The following is a 17,312-nucleotide window of genomic DNA, read 5'->3' on the forward strand; positions in this document are numbered from 1 at the left end:
CCCTAGCAAAGCAGACGGAGATAGAGATGGCAAACCAGGGCGCCGCGTAGCCCCCGGTGCCGGTGGTGATGCTCGGGGCTGGCGCAGCATCTTCTTCCTCCTCCCGGCCTCTCGCCCCGGGCCCTGCGCGGAGGGGGGCACGGGGAGCGGGGCATGCAAAGCTTTCCCGCTCCGGGTTCCATGTAGGAGCATCACCACGGCCCGGGGCCGGCAGTCCGGGGGATACCGCGGCCTCGCAGCCACGCACCGGGCAAGGGCCCCGCACAACACCCCCGCCCCGCAGGAGCGCCGCGCCCCGCCGCTCCCTAGCAGCATGCACAAGGCAGCCCCGCCAGCCTGCAACCTACCTGGGGGGCCCCAAAAAACTTTCCTGCCACCAGCGAGCGCCAGCGCGGGAGACACCCCGGCAACCTGCGCTGCCCCCCATCCCTTGGCATCTCAAGTCCCAGCCGGGAGAAGCCAGCCTTGCCGCGAGCGTCCTGAGGATGGGGATACCCTGGACTGACAACCGGTCTCTCGCCCGAAGCAAGTCCTTTTTCTCCCCACCCCTGCGGTCTTGTCTATAATTGGGCCGGGGCGAGGCGTGGGGAGGCTCGCAGAATTGGGCAGGAGGCTGGGCTCTCCCCAGCACGCCCGCCCTCTTTAATTGGCTCTTTTTTTTTTTTTTTTTTAAACGAAGGGGAGTGAAATGGTGAAGGGGAATGAAATGGTGAAGGGGGTAGGGGGAAAACCTGGCAAGCCAACAGAGGAGAAAATAAGGCGCGGCTGGCAGAGCCGGCAGGCAGGAAGGTGGGAAGCGACCCCGGGCCAGCCCCGCTGGCGGGCGCGGGAACCCCCGGACGCCCCGTCGGGGGGCGGTGGAGCGGAGTGCCCCGGGGCCGGCTGCGGAGCGGTGACGTTCCCGGCAACTTTTGCAGGAGATTTTGGCGCTTCAGGAAAAAGCGGAGGGGTAAAGACCTGCCAAGCGGTTTCCAGCTGGCGTCTGGCAGGAGTAGCTCAACTTCGTTCAGCATCTTGTCCCTCACTGTCATCTACCTTCCAGTTGCAGCCTGTTAGTTCCCACTAGGAGCTCCGGCAGCCGTCGAGGGAGAGAGACAGGGGACTCTCTACAGCTGCAAATCCTCTGCGAGGCGGGCGGAACAGACAAGAACGGAGGCGACGCACCCATACGAGGTCGGCACACAACATCAGGGAAAGTTTTGAAGAGCGAAGGACCTGGCAGGCTGGGGAGGAGGCGAGGAGAGCCGGGCTGAGCTGCAGGCGCAGCGAGGGTGCGTGGTCTGTCTGCTCCTCGGTTGCTTCTCCCTTCAGGCTGGCTGGGGCGGTGCAGTGCAGCTGGGGGAGCTCTTGGGAGCTGCTTTAAAAAAAAAAAAAATCCTTCCTGGATTTGATTAATTACAACAATCCCCTCCTCGGAAGATCTGGAAAAGAAGAGCGAGGATCACCTATCCCTCCCTCCGCCTTTCAGCAGCTGGCTCCTACCCCCCACCCTCTCTTCCCCCCTTTTTCTCCACCTCCTTCTCCTTCTCCCCGTCCGCTCCAGGGGCTGCGGCCAGAGCCTCGTCAGGAGGAGGAAGGGCGAGGACTCACTCAAGTTGGCCCCAGTTGGCAGCACTTCGGGCAGTGCGGGACTTGGGGCAGCGCTTGGCAGCTCCCGCTGAACAAAGGAGCCCCGTTTCCCGCAGGGATCGGGGGATAGGGCTGGGCTGGCCCGGGCCCTGCTCCTGCCCTAGCCCGGCGCCGGCCCGGTGCCCCTGGGCTGGCCTTTCCCCATACCCCGAGTGCGGGCGCGGCTGCCTGTTCGCCTGGAGATCCTCGAGCAACCTGGCGAGGGAAAGCGAGAAGCGGCACTCCGCGTTTCTCCTTCCCTGCCTGCTTCTCTCGCTCTCTCCCTTCTTTTTTTCTTTCTTTCTTTTCTTCCTTCCTTTTTTTTTTTTTTTAATTTTATATTTTACCCCCAGGCGGCCCCGGTGTGGGGGATCCCTTCCTCCGCCCGAGGGGCGCCGGTGCCCGGCGCGGAGTGGGGCGCATGGGGCGGCGTTTCAGGAGGCTTTCGGCTGCTCCTTGCTCCCCCGCCGGATGCTGCCTGAGCTGTTTTGGCTGTTTTTCTTCGCCGGCGATGAAGGCTCTGCCTTGAAGATGGACATGATCTGTTTTTTATTCCTGTCTCTGGTGCCCGTGTACAGCAGGGGACAAGGGGTGTACGGTAAGAGACGTTGTCGCGGTCGCTGTTTGCGAAGGAGGGGTGAGGGGTGGGGGGCGAGGGCGCGGAAGGCGGCTGTGGGATCAAAGTTAAAAAGCACCTGCAGGAGAAAGTAAATGATGCCGCCGAACCTCGTCTCAGCCTGAGCGGAGAGACTGATGCAGCAATAGGGCTTCCAGCGCCTGTAGCTACTTCATAATTCCTCGCCGTAACCTCTGGCCGCCTCCCATGTACGAGTCCGCCGAGATGGCACGCAGGGACCGCCGGCGGGGCTGCCGCCGGGGGAGCGACTGGAGCCCCGGCCCTGCCTCCCCTCTCCCCACCCGCCTCGCGTGGGGACGCCACGCTGATGCCGGCGGGGGCGGCTCCGGGAGCACCTCCGAGTTGCATTTTCTTTGGGGCAGCGGGAGGACGGAGGATCCCTTCTCCGCGCTGCGCTTGCGGGTTTCCTTCCTCTCAGGACCACCGGCACGGGGAAGCAGGGAGAAGGGCGGCCGGGCTGCGGCGCCGGGGGTCTCGTTCCCTGGGTGCCGCGGGCTGCCCGCTCCCGCCACCGGCACGGCTCCACCGGGCTCGGCGGGGCCGGCTCCCCGCTGCTCCCCATGGCGAACCCCGCCGGGCTCCCCGGGGGGGCGAGGCGAGGCTGGTTTTGCACTCTGTGGAACTTTGCTGCTGATTTTCTTCTTAAGGTGATGGAGATGGGTGGGTGGTGGTCTGTGGCAGAGCTGATGTCGAGCTGATTGATTATTTTCCCCTCTTTTACTATTATTATTTTTGCATTTACGGAGCTTACTTCCTCTCCTTGTTTGCAAGCAGGGTGGCAAATGGCGAGCTCGGGTGGTCTCCTCATGAGAGGTTTGGCTTCCACAGCCCCTCAGTGAGAGGGCAGAGGCGGGGGATGGCACCCCGTGCCGCCGAGCGCAAGCCCCGGGCTGAGAGAACACCCAGGATTTACTTTAGCCAGACATGCAGCCCCCCTTTCCCTCTCCCAGCCCTCGCTGAATTCTTGCTTTACAAGATCTGCATTTCCAATACACTGGGAAAAAATAAATAAAAGCAACCCACAAGACTTGTCTCTCATAACAAGCCGGCTTTATCTTGGCTTACAACTCAGTTGTGCGTTGCTGTAAAGTCCTTCTGGAAGGCATGCCACTGCCTCTAACAAGCCAAGCTCTCTGAGCTCTGAAGAGAGACCCCAGTGAGAGAATCCAGCCCCCCCGCTCCCTCTTTTTTAACAGCACGCAGCCAGTCTCTTGTGTGAGCTCTGGCAAAGATCAGTTCAGTCTCAGTGACTATGGGTAAGTCTTTGTAGGTCACTTTTTAATGATGTATTTCTTTAATGGAAACAATTCCTCCTTTCTCCTTGAGGACTGGGATGTTAATTTGAGTTTGGATCTGTTTTGTAAAATAACTGTTTTAAAAAGAGGGTGTTCAGCTTCCTTTATTTTTTTCTTTCTTCCTCTCAGTATATGTGTTTTCTCCCAGTCTGCATATCCAGACGAAAATTGTATGACCCTTAAAAGGCTGGAAAGATGAGGAGTAGAATGAGTTTGTGGTACAGAAACCTGGTCGGGGCATACCATTTAATCCTTTAAAACAGGTCATCTGCTTCTAGTTGAACTTTTATTATTTCCCTTCAGTGTGTTTGCTGCCGAATAGCTGTCAGTTGCTGTAGAATGGACTCACCGCTTAGGATTGTAGCAAGAGGGACAGAGCTTAAATGTGCTTTAGAGAGTTGCCTGTTGTATTTTTTCATACACTTCAGTGAACTTGCATTTGACACAGTTGCTGCTATTAGATCTTCAGAATAACTTACTGATGTTTTTGTCTTTTTCACTCAGAGAGGGATTGAAGAAGCTGTGTACAAAAGAAAGCACAGATGCAGACATACACTGAGATGAAGGCATCCTTTTAAGCCAAAATGGTACACTACTTCTATCTGTTCTCTTACTTAACTGCACAAAGGGGAAATCTAGTGTCTTCCTTCCTCTCCCCACCCCTACCTCCTCAAACTATCGAACAACAGGAGCCTTAATACACAGTTGTCGCTGAGTGCAGCCCAGAGCAGTGTCTCGTGGAATCAGCACGCTGCAAACTTGGACGGTGACTAATAGTTTTCATATTGTCCTTACCAATTCTGCCTTCAGTCCACTACCCTGGGCTGATTTCATGCCTTGTGCAGCCAGAACTGTTTCTTTGGATGTGAGATTGCTGTTACTGATGGCTCAAGCAGAGCTGGATTAATATTGTTATGTTTGCAAGGATAAATAAAAAGCAGGATTAGAAATTAGTGCTACTGCCCCCCCTCCACTTGGGTTTTTCTCTTTATTGGTCTCTTGCCATAGCTTTAAGCTGTACTTCAGCATTCTGTGTTGTGAATGTCGATCTCATGTGGCACCTAATTTAAAAATGATGGGAACTCAAGTGTCACGGTTCAGATCTGTTTTCCTGCCTTTGAATATTGGCAGTGGAGACTGGGGGAGGCATCTATATGGGTCTATAAATATATTTTACTTCAGCAAATCTCCTGAGATTAAATCAGATTAAACAAGATAAAGCATCCATGTGATGTACCCTTTAAATAATACACCCACATGGATGTGCACAAAAGACCTCTGTCTGGGCGAGCAGAGTTGTTGGAGAGGTTTATTGAGATGAATGGTATAAATAAAATGCGTATAAGGGGGGTTCTGAGAAAGAAGCATTTGCAATTGAGGTGCAATTTAATTAGGAGTCAAGGTGCTTTTTGCCTGCTACCTGAAGAGGCTTGTTATATAAATTGGCATTTGTTGTAATGACTGAAGTGTGTCTGAAACCCTCTTCTCATTAGCTGATCCTATTCTTTCAGCCTTGTTTGTTGCAGTGAGACAAGGCTGGCCTGATGGGGAAGGCAATTCAGCAGACTGCCAAGAGGCAACTTTTATCAGCCTTTTGTGGTAGCCCATTTCCCAGACTGCATGTGGTTTTCAATCCTGGTGTGTTAATGATGCTGGTCAAGATGAGGAGTCAACTGTAATAGATCTCTAGAAAATGTCAAAATTGGGGAGAAGGAAGGAGGGGGTAAGGAAACAGGGGACTTGCCCTTCGAGGCTTGGAGTTATCAACCCCTAAAGACTATAAGTTAGACTGAGAGAGGAGGATTGAGGGTGGGGTGGCATTCAAAGGGAAAAGTATGCCTCTTGCTTTCCATTCCCCTTCTAGATTTCCGGACTTGTGTAGCTCTGGTTTGGTGTGCACAGTGCTTCTGCTATGCTTGCTCCATGTCCAGTGTATAATTAACACTTCTGGGTTGTCATGCAATTAGCACAGTCCCACTGATCAGCAGCAGCCTTTCAGGCAGAATAAGAAAGTGGGATGTTTTGTCCCCTGCCTCTCATAACTCGCCTGCAGAAAAGATATTTTGGGAATGGACATCACAGTGTGTGATGAGGGGCTACATCCAGCAAGGTGATGGAGAGGGAAGAAAAGGAAATGTTTAGGCTGGGCAGCCAGGAAAGCTGCCTGGCACCATGATGAGAGCGACTGGATGGGCTGCACTTGAAACTGGCCGGGGTGGAGCGCTTGGAGTGTAAAGTACTTCTGCCCTGGCCTCGGAGGTGGGGAATAAATGACCTGTTAAGGCTCTTTCTTTTAAGAGACACCATCACACTGAATCACCCCTGAGATGCCACTACAGACAGCATAAAAACCAAACCTGGTGGAAGACTGTTTTCTTGTGTCTGTGATGGTGGAGTGTCATAATAAAACATATCCTGTGTTTAGGTCATAAGCATCCACACTTCTTCATTTCATGTACGCATGACATGATTTGTTTCCTGCTCCTTTTACCTGTTTTTTTTTAAGTAAAAACACCTAGAGTTTTTTTAATGTAGGCTGCCTCACACCTTCTTGCAACCTGTGTGTGTGCATGTCCTCTGCTGACAGTTTCCGGGGCACAGGCACTCTAAATGTCACCTGGAGTTCTATGGATCTGGATCCATCCCTCTCATAAGCCTCTGCCTAGAGCTGTTTTGCCAGCAGTAACTGGGGGCCAAGACATGGAACTCTTCAGCTGCCTTGCTGTCATCTCAGTGCACCCTGTCTCCTCAGAAATGGCTGAAGAGATTGCTGGCTAAAGAAGTGATGGAGCTGGCTCCTGTGAGCCACTTCTTGGCTGATTCTGTTTGGAAAATGCGATGCTTGGAAACAGTGGCCCTCCAAACTAAATATGTGTGTGTGTGTGCATACATACATGGATGTACACACATCCTTTGTGCTCAATCATTTCTCTTTGTTGTCCAGCTCTTAAACCTGCTGTGGCCAAGTCTGTATACCTCAAGCCTTTTGAGGAATGACTTTTCTAACTGGAGTGCCACAGAAATAGTCTCACCAAAGGGCTGGGTTGGTCCAAGATTTGCACAGTTCTTGATCAGCTCTTTAAGGTCAAGGCATTAAATCTGTCCGGCCCACTGCTTCAGAATGTCTTGCTGTTCTTCAGTTGTAATGTGTCAGATTCACTCTTCTGTGACACTAGAGCCTCTGGTTTTAGGTCAGGTCAGTAGCTTCACACACCAGATAAGCCCTCAATTGACTTTAATATGCAGTACTAGAAAACTGACATTATCCTCTTGACAGGTTGTTTGCAACTTGCCGGATGAAGTCAAAATATTTCACTATGGGTGTCATCAGAAACCACCATCCTATGCTAATTTTTGTGGGAACATGAAGACAGATGTTGAATAATTTGACATGAGCAGCACAGCTTTTAAAATGATCACTGTGTCAGGTTCGCACTGGAGTTTTTGAAATATATATATATGATTTCAGATGAGTTTGAAAGAGGGGGAGGTAGGTGTAGTAAGTGACTCCCAATAAGTAGAAGATGCAGCAGAAGATGGCCCTGGAGGTTCAAGACAGTAATTCAGTGGTGGCAGTAAGGGGTGCTGTGCTGCTGAGGCTGCTGTTCTTATTTTGAAGTAAAGATAAAAAGGATTTCCATGCTGGTAACTCAGGGGTCTTGGGACACTTCCCATCAACCAGAAGCCCTACTGTTTTGCCTGTTTTTTGATGAGTTACTGCTATTCTGCTTGCTTGAATAGTGCAGTTTCAGGCCTCCAGTCCCTCCCTCCATACACACTGTGCTCTCTTGGTTCATTAAGCATGGTCTATTAGCATTAAGCTAAGAACCATGCCTGCGTGGCTGTGGCTTGTTATGAGGAGGGCAGGAGTGGGGGGTGGGGAAAAATTGCCTTCTGCCCAGTGCTGATGTACTGACAAAAGCAATAGCGAGAGATGCATTTCTACTAGTGAAAGACAGCTTGGGGTGGGAGGTGTTTCTTACCCTGTTCATGGAAATGTCCTGAACCCTACGTGCAAAAAGCTTCTTTAGTTGGCACAAGGGAAGTCCACAGGCAACTGGTTTGCCTGTGTAGCTCTGGAGAGACAGTTCACTGGTGAATTTCTCAGCAGGACAGGTGAGATGCTGATATTTTTTGTGCAGAGGGGTGGCTGTGTTTTGCTGTGAAGATGAGCCTTCTAGAGAAGAGGCAGTGGATAATGTGGGTTTGTTCTTGTTTGTATCACCACATCTGGTGATACAGTATGTGTTTCTTTAGGCCATACCTGCTAGCCCAGACCTTAGGTACACTGAAACCATTAAGAAAACTTTGAGACCATTTCTGCTCTCAAGCACTCAAGGTGAACACATCAAGTGCCTGTCTCCCAGACACTTTTTGCTGATCATCATCCTCTGGTGTGACAGAGGTTTAGATTCAAAAAGGGAAAATGTGCCAGTGTCCTCTGGGCTTGTGGAGGAAAGAAGAGAGCTATGGCATTGACACCACACAGCAGAATGCTGATCTGGGAAGGCCTTCAGGATCGACCAGAGAAGAGTGATGTGTTGAGAAGTGGAAAAAGACTTTGTGTGTTTCATGTCTCTGTGCCCACATTTAACTGGTAGATCTCTGCTCTGATAGGATCCAAAGTCCTTGGATTTGAAAAGGAAAAAAAAAAGCTTTCATCTGCCCCTCATTTGGGGAAGGTGACTGAAGAAACAACAAAAGGTCGTTTCTTATAGCTAAGCACTTGCTTACTGTTTAAAAGAAGAAATTAAGTGTGTGATAATCCATGGAGCTGAGACTCAAAAGTGATGCATTAAAGAGCTAGGAAAGAGCTTGAGAAGTGGAGCCAGGAAAAGGAGATCCTGGTCTTGTCTCAACGAAGCTCAAGCGGGAGAAGGGCTGTTACCACCGGGTTAGCGGGGGCAGCACACGATGGGAGGCAGAGCCTTTGTGCCCAGTGCCAGGTGTTTCTCGGAACGAAGGTTTAGACTCCCTCTTCTTTGAGACTTCTTCAGGCAGAGCGCGCCGCCGCAGGGCTCCTGCTTCGCCTCTCACCCAAGGAAAAGGCTGCCCGTCCTTCCCCGTCCTGGCGGCGGGCTCCTCTCCAGCTGCGGCTGCGGAGCACATCTGGGCGGCGGGGCCGCGCCTCCGCCGCTGCCCGGCAGAGGGAGGCGTTGCGCGGCCCCGGCGGGGGTGCCCGGCGAGCGGCCCTTCCCCGCAGAGAGAGAGGGGCCGGGGCTTCCTCGGGACCCGCTCCCGCTGTGGCAGCGACCGCGTCCCGGCCGGACACGCGTGGGGCGGGCTGGGGCGCGGCCCCGGCTGCCGGGCTGGACGGGCAACGCCGGGAGGCGGCTCGTTCTTCCCGTGGCCACCAAACGCCGGGAGGTTGTGTGGGAGCGAGAGCCCGGGATGGAGCTGCCGCGTCCAGGTTTTGGCGCTGGCTGCCTGCGGGAGGCTTTGCATCTGTCCCGGGTTTGTTTTAGCATCTGGAGCTCTGTCAAATTGTACCCAAACACTACATAACCGATACCCTCCTCCTCCGCCCTTTTTTTTTTTTAACAATTCCCCTTTTCTGTTTGTTTTCCTCTGTCTCCTTCCTCTCCCCCTCTCTCCTGGATTATGAACGTGCTATTCTTTCAGTGCTTTTGTCCATTTCCAAACAAAGATTATAGAAAAAAGTGAGCGCAGGCCTCTTAAGTACTTCATGAGGTTTTCACTCCTTTTTTTTTTTTTTTTAACATAACTGTGTAGTTGTGATTAGGGGATTTTTCTTTTTTATGCGTTTTTTTTTGTTTGTTTGTTTGTTTAGGGTTTTGTTTGGTGGTTGGTTTTGGTATCAAAAAGGTAGGATTAAAGCAGTCTGAATGGATATAAGGGAGGAGGGGTATTCATGCATGGCCTTGCTCTGGGAGAGGAGGAAAAGATGGCAAGGTGATGTCTGCCTATCAGGCTTCAAAACTCTCAGCTGAAGGCATTAGTGCTGTGATATACCTGTAGCCTTGGTTCTGTGATGCAGCAGAGATGAGAGTGCCACAGCAGAGGCATAGGATTGATTCTGGTGCTTTGGCCCTTGGAAAACACAGCTTAGGGACCCTAGCTTAGAGCAAGTGTCTTCTGAGCATTGTTGCTGCCTACAGGGAGTTCTTTCCACCACTGTATTTGCCATGCTGTATCCAAGGTCATCTTCTGGCTACTAAAGCTTTAGTTTTAATGCCCAAATACTGTGGCCCATGGCTGGCAAAGGAGATGCCTAAAGTTAACTGAGGAAGTAGAGAGGCAGATGAATCTAAATGATTAGTTCTTCAAATTTTCCACTTGTTCTTCTGGACTAGGCAATGTGGTTACTCCAAGGTGTGCTTGTGACTGTATTCCCAAAATGAACAGAGAGCTTTATGATTTTGGTAATGCTTGAACTCCTCTGAGAAGGATGCTGCTTCTTCAGAGCACGCAGTGTTCTCAGTATTGTGCTAGCAAGGAACAGCTATGTGGACACAGTTATATATTTCAGTGGCTGTGAATCGGGCAGGACAGCCCGCTGCGGACAGCCGTGGTGCTGGAGTGGCCTGGTGATTTGAAGTCACCAGCACTGCTCTGTGTGCAGGTCAGGGCTCTGTGCTGGGCTGCAGACCTCCAGGGAGATGGTGCATCGAGGCAGCAAGCAAGGACCGCAAGAAGTTTTATTGATCTGGCCAGCTTCTTGCTTTCTTGTATCTCCTTTTTCTCTCGTGCTGCAAATCACTCATGGCTGTTACTCTTTGCTTTAGCTTGCCTAGGGGAGATACCAGCGATGTAACTAAAAATCTGCCGGGCTGTGATGTGCTGGCCTGTGGTTTCTCCCCACTGTGAGCCGTAGTGTAGGACAAATGTCATGCAGATACTTTTGCTGGGTTCATGTAAATGGAAATGGCAGGCTGAGGATAGCAATTGACAAAGGTGCAGTAAGAACGGCAGTTTCTGAAGACAAATTAGCAAATGTTGCCTAAAGAAGAACTGACAAAACATTGAAAGCTAAAGTCAAGCTGTGAGAAAAGCTTTAGGATGTCTGCAGGTGGACATTTAATACAAGAGTAACTGCTTGCTATTGCTGCTCCTGTTTCAGAAGGAAATGGTCCTTCACTAATTAGCGTAAATTGTTTTAAAATAAATGTGGATGGGAATCTTGTGCATCTCTTGTGTGCCTTTGGCATGAAATAAAAAGGAAAAACAAAGATGTGATTCAGACAGATGTTTGAGAAACGTGTCAAAATGGGTTTTGCTTACAAATACTGTTTCACCTTCTGGTGCTTGTTGCGTGCCTTGCACAGTGGAAAAAGGCATTCGTAGATCTAGAGTGAAGAATGAGTGTCTTTTGCTAAGTTTAATAAATGGATTATTCTGACTTGGAGCATTCCTCAAAACAGCAGAATCGTGAGAAGTTGAGACTTATAAAAGTAACCTGAGCAGCAAGAGCCAGCTGGAGATGGGAGACTGAACTCCTGTGCCAGTCAAGTGAATCCAGCTGGGGTGTTAGGAATATTTAACTGGTAGGGGCATCTGTACTGCAGTTGATAGACCCTGAAAATCCCTCTCACATTGTACATGGAGGATTTCTTGTGGATTTATGTGTCTCCCATCACTTTAATATCTATGAACTTCCACCTTTACAGTGCCTCTGTTGCCACCAGTAATTCCAGTCTGCATGTGGGGAAGTGAGATGAAGTGATTTGCCCATGGCAGAATGAAGAATCGAACATCAGCAAAGTTTTAACCATCCCCTTCTCTCTGGTAAAGTGCAGCTGGTATTAAGTGCAATCCCTGTGGCTGATAGATTCAAGGTAAATACATCCTCAATAAGAAGGCATAAGCCATTGAAAATTGGCTCTGATCCAGTTATCTCCAAATCAAGCACTTTTAGTAAGAAAACAAAACCATGTTTTGTCTTTCACTACTAATTTAGCTCATCTTTGACACAGGTTAGGATTATTTTAGGACACCCTTTGGAGGTCTTCTAGAAGTTAAACCTTCCTGTACAGCACTGGGAGAGACAGAAGTCTTTTAGTTGTGGGTACATACGTGGCTTTGCTGTGCTTGAATCTGCAGAAGGATCAGTTTGGGAAACTGTTGACTTATTCTGTAGCGATTTAAATTATTTTGCACTTGATCAAAGAGGCAGTATTTCTTGCTATGGAGAACTTCTGTCATGAATGGAGGAGGTTAAATGACTATTGATGGTACCCGGGGGAAAGACAGGAAGGCAGTGTTAGCCATGAAGGAGCAAAGATTTGGGATGGGAAGAAAAGCAGGTACACAATAAGGGACAGTACCTGGGACAAAGAAGAAGATGCAGTCTCAAGGGCTATAGCTCTAAAATGCGGCTGGGTGCCAGAGCAGAGCACAGGTTTGGAAGAAGCAAAAGGGAAATATGAATATTCCAACACATTTTGTCATTTGAAGTATGTGCTATTTTTCTTACAATTATGAAGACAGAGAGAAATTTCTAGTGTTTGTCTCCCAAATGCTAATGAAGACCAAAAGGACCTGGTGTCAGTGGTATTTGTTTGACAGTTTGACTCATGGTGCACACACACACTACGCCTACGCAGAAGCAGGACTGTGACTTGCGGGTGCACTCTTGAGCTAGCTTTAAATTAGCAGTTTTGGTTACTGATTGCAGTGCAGCAGTAACAGCGTGGAGCTCAGCCTGGCCTGTGCTCCAGCCACTCGTGCAACATCCCGAGGGAGCCTTGTGGTGTGTGCTGAGCCCCCTGTGCCTGGGGTCACCTGGCAGTGACAGACTGTGCTTGACCCCTCGGTAAGAGGGTTGTGGGGCACCTACACCAGGTTCATGCTTGCTTTTGGGTTGCAGTGCGAACAGGTAGAGTCAACTCAAGTCCTTCCTGTGCCACTGGGTGGGGACTCCTACGAATCCAACTAACTGGCTTATTGTGAGGTGCAGTTTGAAGCTTGATGGCTGCAGCATCTTAGCTGCTGCAATCCCATAGCTGCAAACTCTAGTAAGACAAATGCTGGGGTTCTTCTTGATCTGTGGTGTCTTTCAAGCAAGCATCTATGTAGGAGTGTAAACTGGCTTAATGCAGTTTCCTGTGGTGAAGGAGAACCTCTGAACAACAGGTCTGGAATTAATCTTTAATTTTGAAAAGCTGTTTCTGAATAACTCCTTGCGTAGACAAGCCTTGCATTTAGCTGTGATTAAGTTTCTAAATTGTTTTTCAAAATGGGATAGTCAAGCTCCTGTACCATGTAGCTGCATCTGAAGACGTTACCCATAGAAACTAAGCTCCAGCTTTGGTTAAAATAGCACAATAATAGTTTGTGTTCTGGCTGGTCAAACGATAAGCAGCTCAGCACTTTCATCCTTATTTCAGCAGAAAAATGCAATTGACAGTACAGAATGACTGTTTACTATGATGTGCATGATTAATACCATAAATCTTTCATGTTGGGATGTTGGGTGAGAGGCATGAATATCACCACAACAAATTGAAACAAGCAATTTGTTTCATATTTGTGGTTGGTAATCAGGCTTGAAACTCCATGTAGAAGGAGAAATTGGCCAAAGTGAATGTTAGTTGTTGAAACCAGAAACCACTCTGGCATTTGCTAAGCCTTGGCAAAGATGCCATGCTGATTTTTGCAGATCACGATGAGCATATGTACCTACTTGTGGCTGATGGTTATTCCAAGTGGCCAGCAGTAGTGCGTGTGCTATTTGACAAACAGTTCTGCTTCTCGGATTATTATGGAGACATTTCAAAGTATGTTTGCAGCATATGGCTTGTGTAAGGAGATGGTTTTAGATAGGAGATGTTGGGTAAAACACACTAGATCAGCTGCTTATCACTCAGCTTCAGTTGGGTCAGCAGGGCATTTTGTGTAGAGACTTAAAAGGGAAGTAGAGAAAAAAGAGGAGCCAGCCCTGCATCACAGCACCACAAACTTTCTTTCCTTGCATAGAACAGTGTGCAGGAAAGCTCCAGCAGAACTAATACTTAATAGAGAGATTTTAATTTAAGAATTACATTTGATTGTCTCAAAGCAAGCCTAGAGGAAGCAGTAAGTGAGGATGTTGGGGGAAGGAAACCATGCTTGTGAGCTTTTTGCTTGTTAGCCCTATATCAAAATTTGCAGAAGGAGAAAACAGGGGAAAATGCCAAAAAGTACTAGTATCTGTGATGTGCTTGGTGAGGTAGACAGGGAAACGAGAAAGAAATGTGCCTAGCTATTGCTGAATGGAAAAAAAAAAAAAAAAGAGAGCAAAAAGAAATGGATGCTGTTGGTGGTGTGTAAGTTTGAGGAATGAGAATATTTCTCTCTTTCATTGGTCTCATGATAATACCCATGACATTGTTGCTGTTGAAAATGAAGGATTGGAGGCGCAAGTGAGAACTGCCATCCCCGTCAGGCAGAAGCCTTCCCTGAACAGGATTGCACATCTGCCAGAAAGCAATAGCTGTAAGTTCAGGGTCATGTAAAAGGGGGCTTGTCTCAGCACCTCCATTGCAAGAAAGAGGGGGATTAAATACAGCGTTTGCATGTGTGTTTCTCTACGCTTTTTGTAGGGTCCCAGATGCTCTATGATCACTGCTGTTGTCTGTGGGTGAACAGCTGTAGGTGACACCAAGGCTGGGGCCCAAATCCCAGGGTGGTGCCAAATGGGTGATAGTTTGCAATTAAAAGTTTCAGCTGCTGAACTAACTGATTTTTCCTGTATTGTATTTCTCCCTTTTTGTCTGATCCGGTGAGTCATTGTCATTAGTTTTCGAGGCGTGTTTGGCTGATTGGATTTTTGTTGGTATCTTGCCTCTTATATGTGCTTTGTCACACCTGCTCACCTTGATGACATGGATGACTTTTTATGTGTTAGCCCAGAAGAACTGATGCTGTTATGGGGGTGTGAGCAGGCAGTTCTTGTGCCTGTGATCTGCCAGTAAAAACTGCTGGCCAAACTCTGACTCAAGCCTCTGCAACTGCCTGACCAGGCAAAATGTTTGTGTTTCCTCAGATCCTCAGGGAAAAAAGAAGTTAGAAGCAGGGTAGAGGAAATATTAGAGGATTCACTTTCCTGGATACAATTTTTGGCTCTGCTGTGCTACTCCTGCAGATAGCATTTTAATTCTAAGGCAAGGGAGTTAAATCCAACTGAGCTGTTGCTCTCATAAAAATGCTGGCCTGAAATGCTGCACATAATGGCTTGGATCCTGTTGCTGTCAGTCTTTCTTTATGACTTTTTTATTTTAAAGACTTCAGTGTAAGCCAAGTTGAAAAAAAACCCCAAAATATAAGAACCAGCAACAAATAAACTCACTTTAAATCGCAAAAAAAGTTCAAATCTGTTTGTTTCTTCTGTCCTTCTGCTTGTGTGAATGGAAGGTGGTGCCATTTGTCTGCCTCAGACAGAGGTTTTGGAATGAAGCTGGTGATTTTCAGTGAGGTGATTTCTGGATGTGAATGGAGAGGGCACAGACAGGGCAACCTCAGTTTTTGTGTGGTGTCCTGCCTTAGTAGTTTACAGATTTTCACGGACATCTGATTTTTTTTTCCTCAACCCCATCACCATTAAATTTTCACTCAAGACATTTTTAGTTTTAAACTTCTGTTTAGTTTCCACTTGGCTGCATCTTTTCATCACTGGCTGGTTGCTGTGGTCACTGTGCTGCTGTCACTCTCTCAGGCACTCCCTGAGCTGCCTTTGGTGGGCTGCTGCTGGCAGATCTGTCATCAGAGCACAGAACAAACATCCTGGAGTGTGAACCCTCTTCAGAAAGTGTGCTGGCTTTGTCTCACCAGAGGGCAGTACCTCGAGACCTAGCTCACTAGGTAACGTGCTGCCAGAGAGGCCAAGCACTGTAGTCACTGGTTTTTGGATCTACTTTCATTTCTGTAGGGGGATTTCTTGTTTCTCTTGGCTTGAAAAGTGTCTGGGTACTTGGATTTCAAACATCACTGCTCTGGAGGACTTGGATTGTGCTTGTGATTATTGCAGAATGGGATAATTCTTATACTTGAACTACACCTTAATTCTCTGCTGGTCATGCCTCCACTGCCATTGGCCAGTCTGGAATAATGGGAAAAGCAGTCTTTCCTACCCCAAAAGCTTTTTGGCTCTTTTATCTGATATGTGATACCACTCAAGTATCCTTTTCTAGTGACCGCAGGCCTGTCTCTCGTTGCTGTCTTGAAGTGAATTGGAGGTAGCTTGGAAGAGTTATTTGGATTTCTTTTTTATTTTCTCTATCCTTTGCTTTCCTGCAGGATTGTTATGCCAGAATAAGAGGAATTTTTCCTTTCTGTTGCTTAGTTGCACTACAATTGTTGAAGTTTTTTGCTCGTTGCCTTTGTCACCTATGTTTGTGCCCCAACTTTTCTGGTGTCCTTATAAAGTGCAGCTAGCAGGAAGGGACATAAATAGAGCTAGTGTTCAGGATCTCAGCTTGTTTTGGAGATAAGGGCCGGCTGGGGGGGAGTCTTTGTCCCATTGTCACCACCGTCTTCCCATCTGCCTTCTCTCTTTCCTCAGATCCCATTGCTTCACCTTCAGAATTCTTCCTGAATTCACTGTGCTTAAAATAATACTTGTTTGAACAATAAAGGCTGTATTAAAGGGGTACATTATCACATATTTTAAATACACATATTGGCTCTGTGAGAGAGGGGTTTGCAAAGGAAGGGACTGTATGCTTTTGCACATAAAGTGGGTATGTCAACAAAATCCTGTAAGAGGTCTGCAACTGAAGAAAGCTCTTTTCCCCAGCTTCCTGCGTGCTAATTCCAGATACAATGGAAATTCCTACAGCTGAAGCAGCAGCAAAGAAAACCCAAGTGATGCCTTTATACTGAGTTACAACAGTGAAGGCAAACAGCAGCTGGAAGCTTGGTTTGATCTTTTTGTGTGACTAAGATTAAGTAGAAGGCACTGGTGCTCATGAGGGGTATTTTCCTGACCCTCTTCCACAAAGCTTTTGAACACTTGTGGAGAAGAACAGAGTGTCTTCAGCACCTGCTGAAGGAATGGTGACTGGAGAGCTGAGCATAGCAGAGAAACAGCTGAGAAAGACCTAGGCATAATGTGTTCAGATTGCCCTGCTGACCAGAGTGGATGGACTTCTCCACTGTGTCCATGTCTCTCCTTTCCTTTCTGTTAATGTTTTTGTAATGATTTGTACACATGTGACATTAAATATATGTCTCACCCCCTCTCACTGGGGTGAGAATCTAGCCTGGTGGTCATCAGGGAACTTGGGGTCTGGGCTTAAGGGCCAGCTCCTTGGTCTCTTGGGGCCTGTGTGTGAGATCAAATGTGATCTGAGGCAGGGCTGAAGTCTTCCAGGGCTGCTTCTGTGGCCACACCAGCAATCTCTACTGTAGTGTTTGCTCTGCTGGTGTGAGCTCTCATCACTGCTTCAATTTTAGAGCAAGAGTGAGAGAGCAAACCTACTGTCAGCTGCTTTGGGGTTTTTTGCTGTCAAATAGCTTTTCAGATTCCTTGTACTCCCTTGTCCTGCCTTCCTTCCTACGGGCTTCTTTCCAGCCTTCCTTGTCCAACTAATTGTGTAGATTCACACACACAAATTCAGTTCATGGTATTCCTAACACAGGCATTACTGCTGTTGTTGCCTTTATTTTATTTTTAAAATTTTTTTGTTGCCTCTTTCTTGGGCAGATACATTTCCAGATCATTCGTCCATCATCTCATCACCCTCCAAGAAGAAGTTTGGGCTGTAGGTCTGTGAGTGCTTCTGGAGCTGGTGTGTTTCCTGTAGCACTGCCCTTCCTGGTGGGGGTCAGCTGGG

General features: G+C 48.4%; 1 protein-coding gene across 1 annotated transcript in view; it reads left to right on the plus strand.

Moving 5' to 3' along the window:
• Window positions 1–677: 677 nt before the first annotated feature.
• Window positions 678–17,312, plus strand: part of MDGA1 (MAM domain containing glycosylphosphatidylinositol anchor 1) — a 139,719-nt gene continuing 123,084 nt past the window's right edge. The window contains exons 1-3 of the mRNA XM_069009841.1: window positions 678–949; window positions 1,043–1,173; window positions 1,962–2,206. Of these exons, the coding sequence (XP_068865942.1) occupies window positions 2,080–2,206 (127 nt within the window). The 5' untranslated portion in view covers window positions 678–949; window positions 1,043–1,173; window positions 1,962–2,079. The remainder of the gene's footprint in view (window positions 950–1,042; window positions 1,174–1,961; window positions 2,207–17,312) is intronic.

The sequence above is a fragment of the Aphelocoma coerulescens genome, chromosome 3, assembly GCF_041296385.1.
Source record: "Aphelocoma coerulescens isolate FSJ_1873_10779 chromosome 3, UR_Acoe_1.0, whole genome shotgun sequence".
NCBI lineage: Eukaryota > Metazoa > Chordata > Aves > Passeriformes > Corvidae > Aphelocoma > Aphelocoma coerulescens.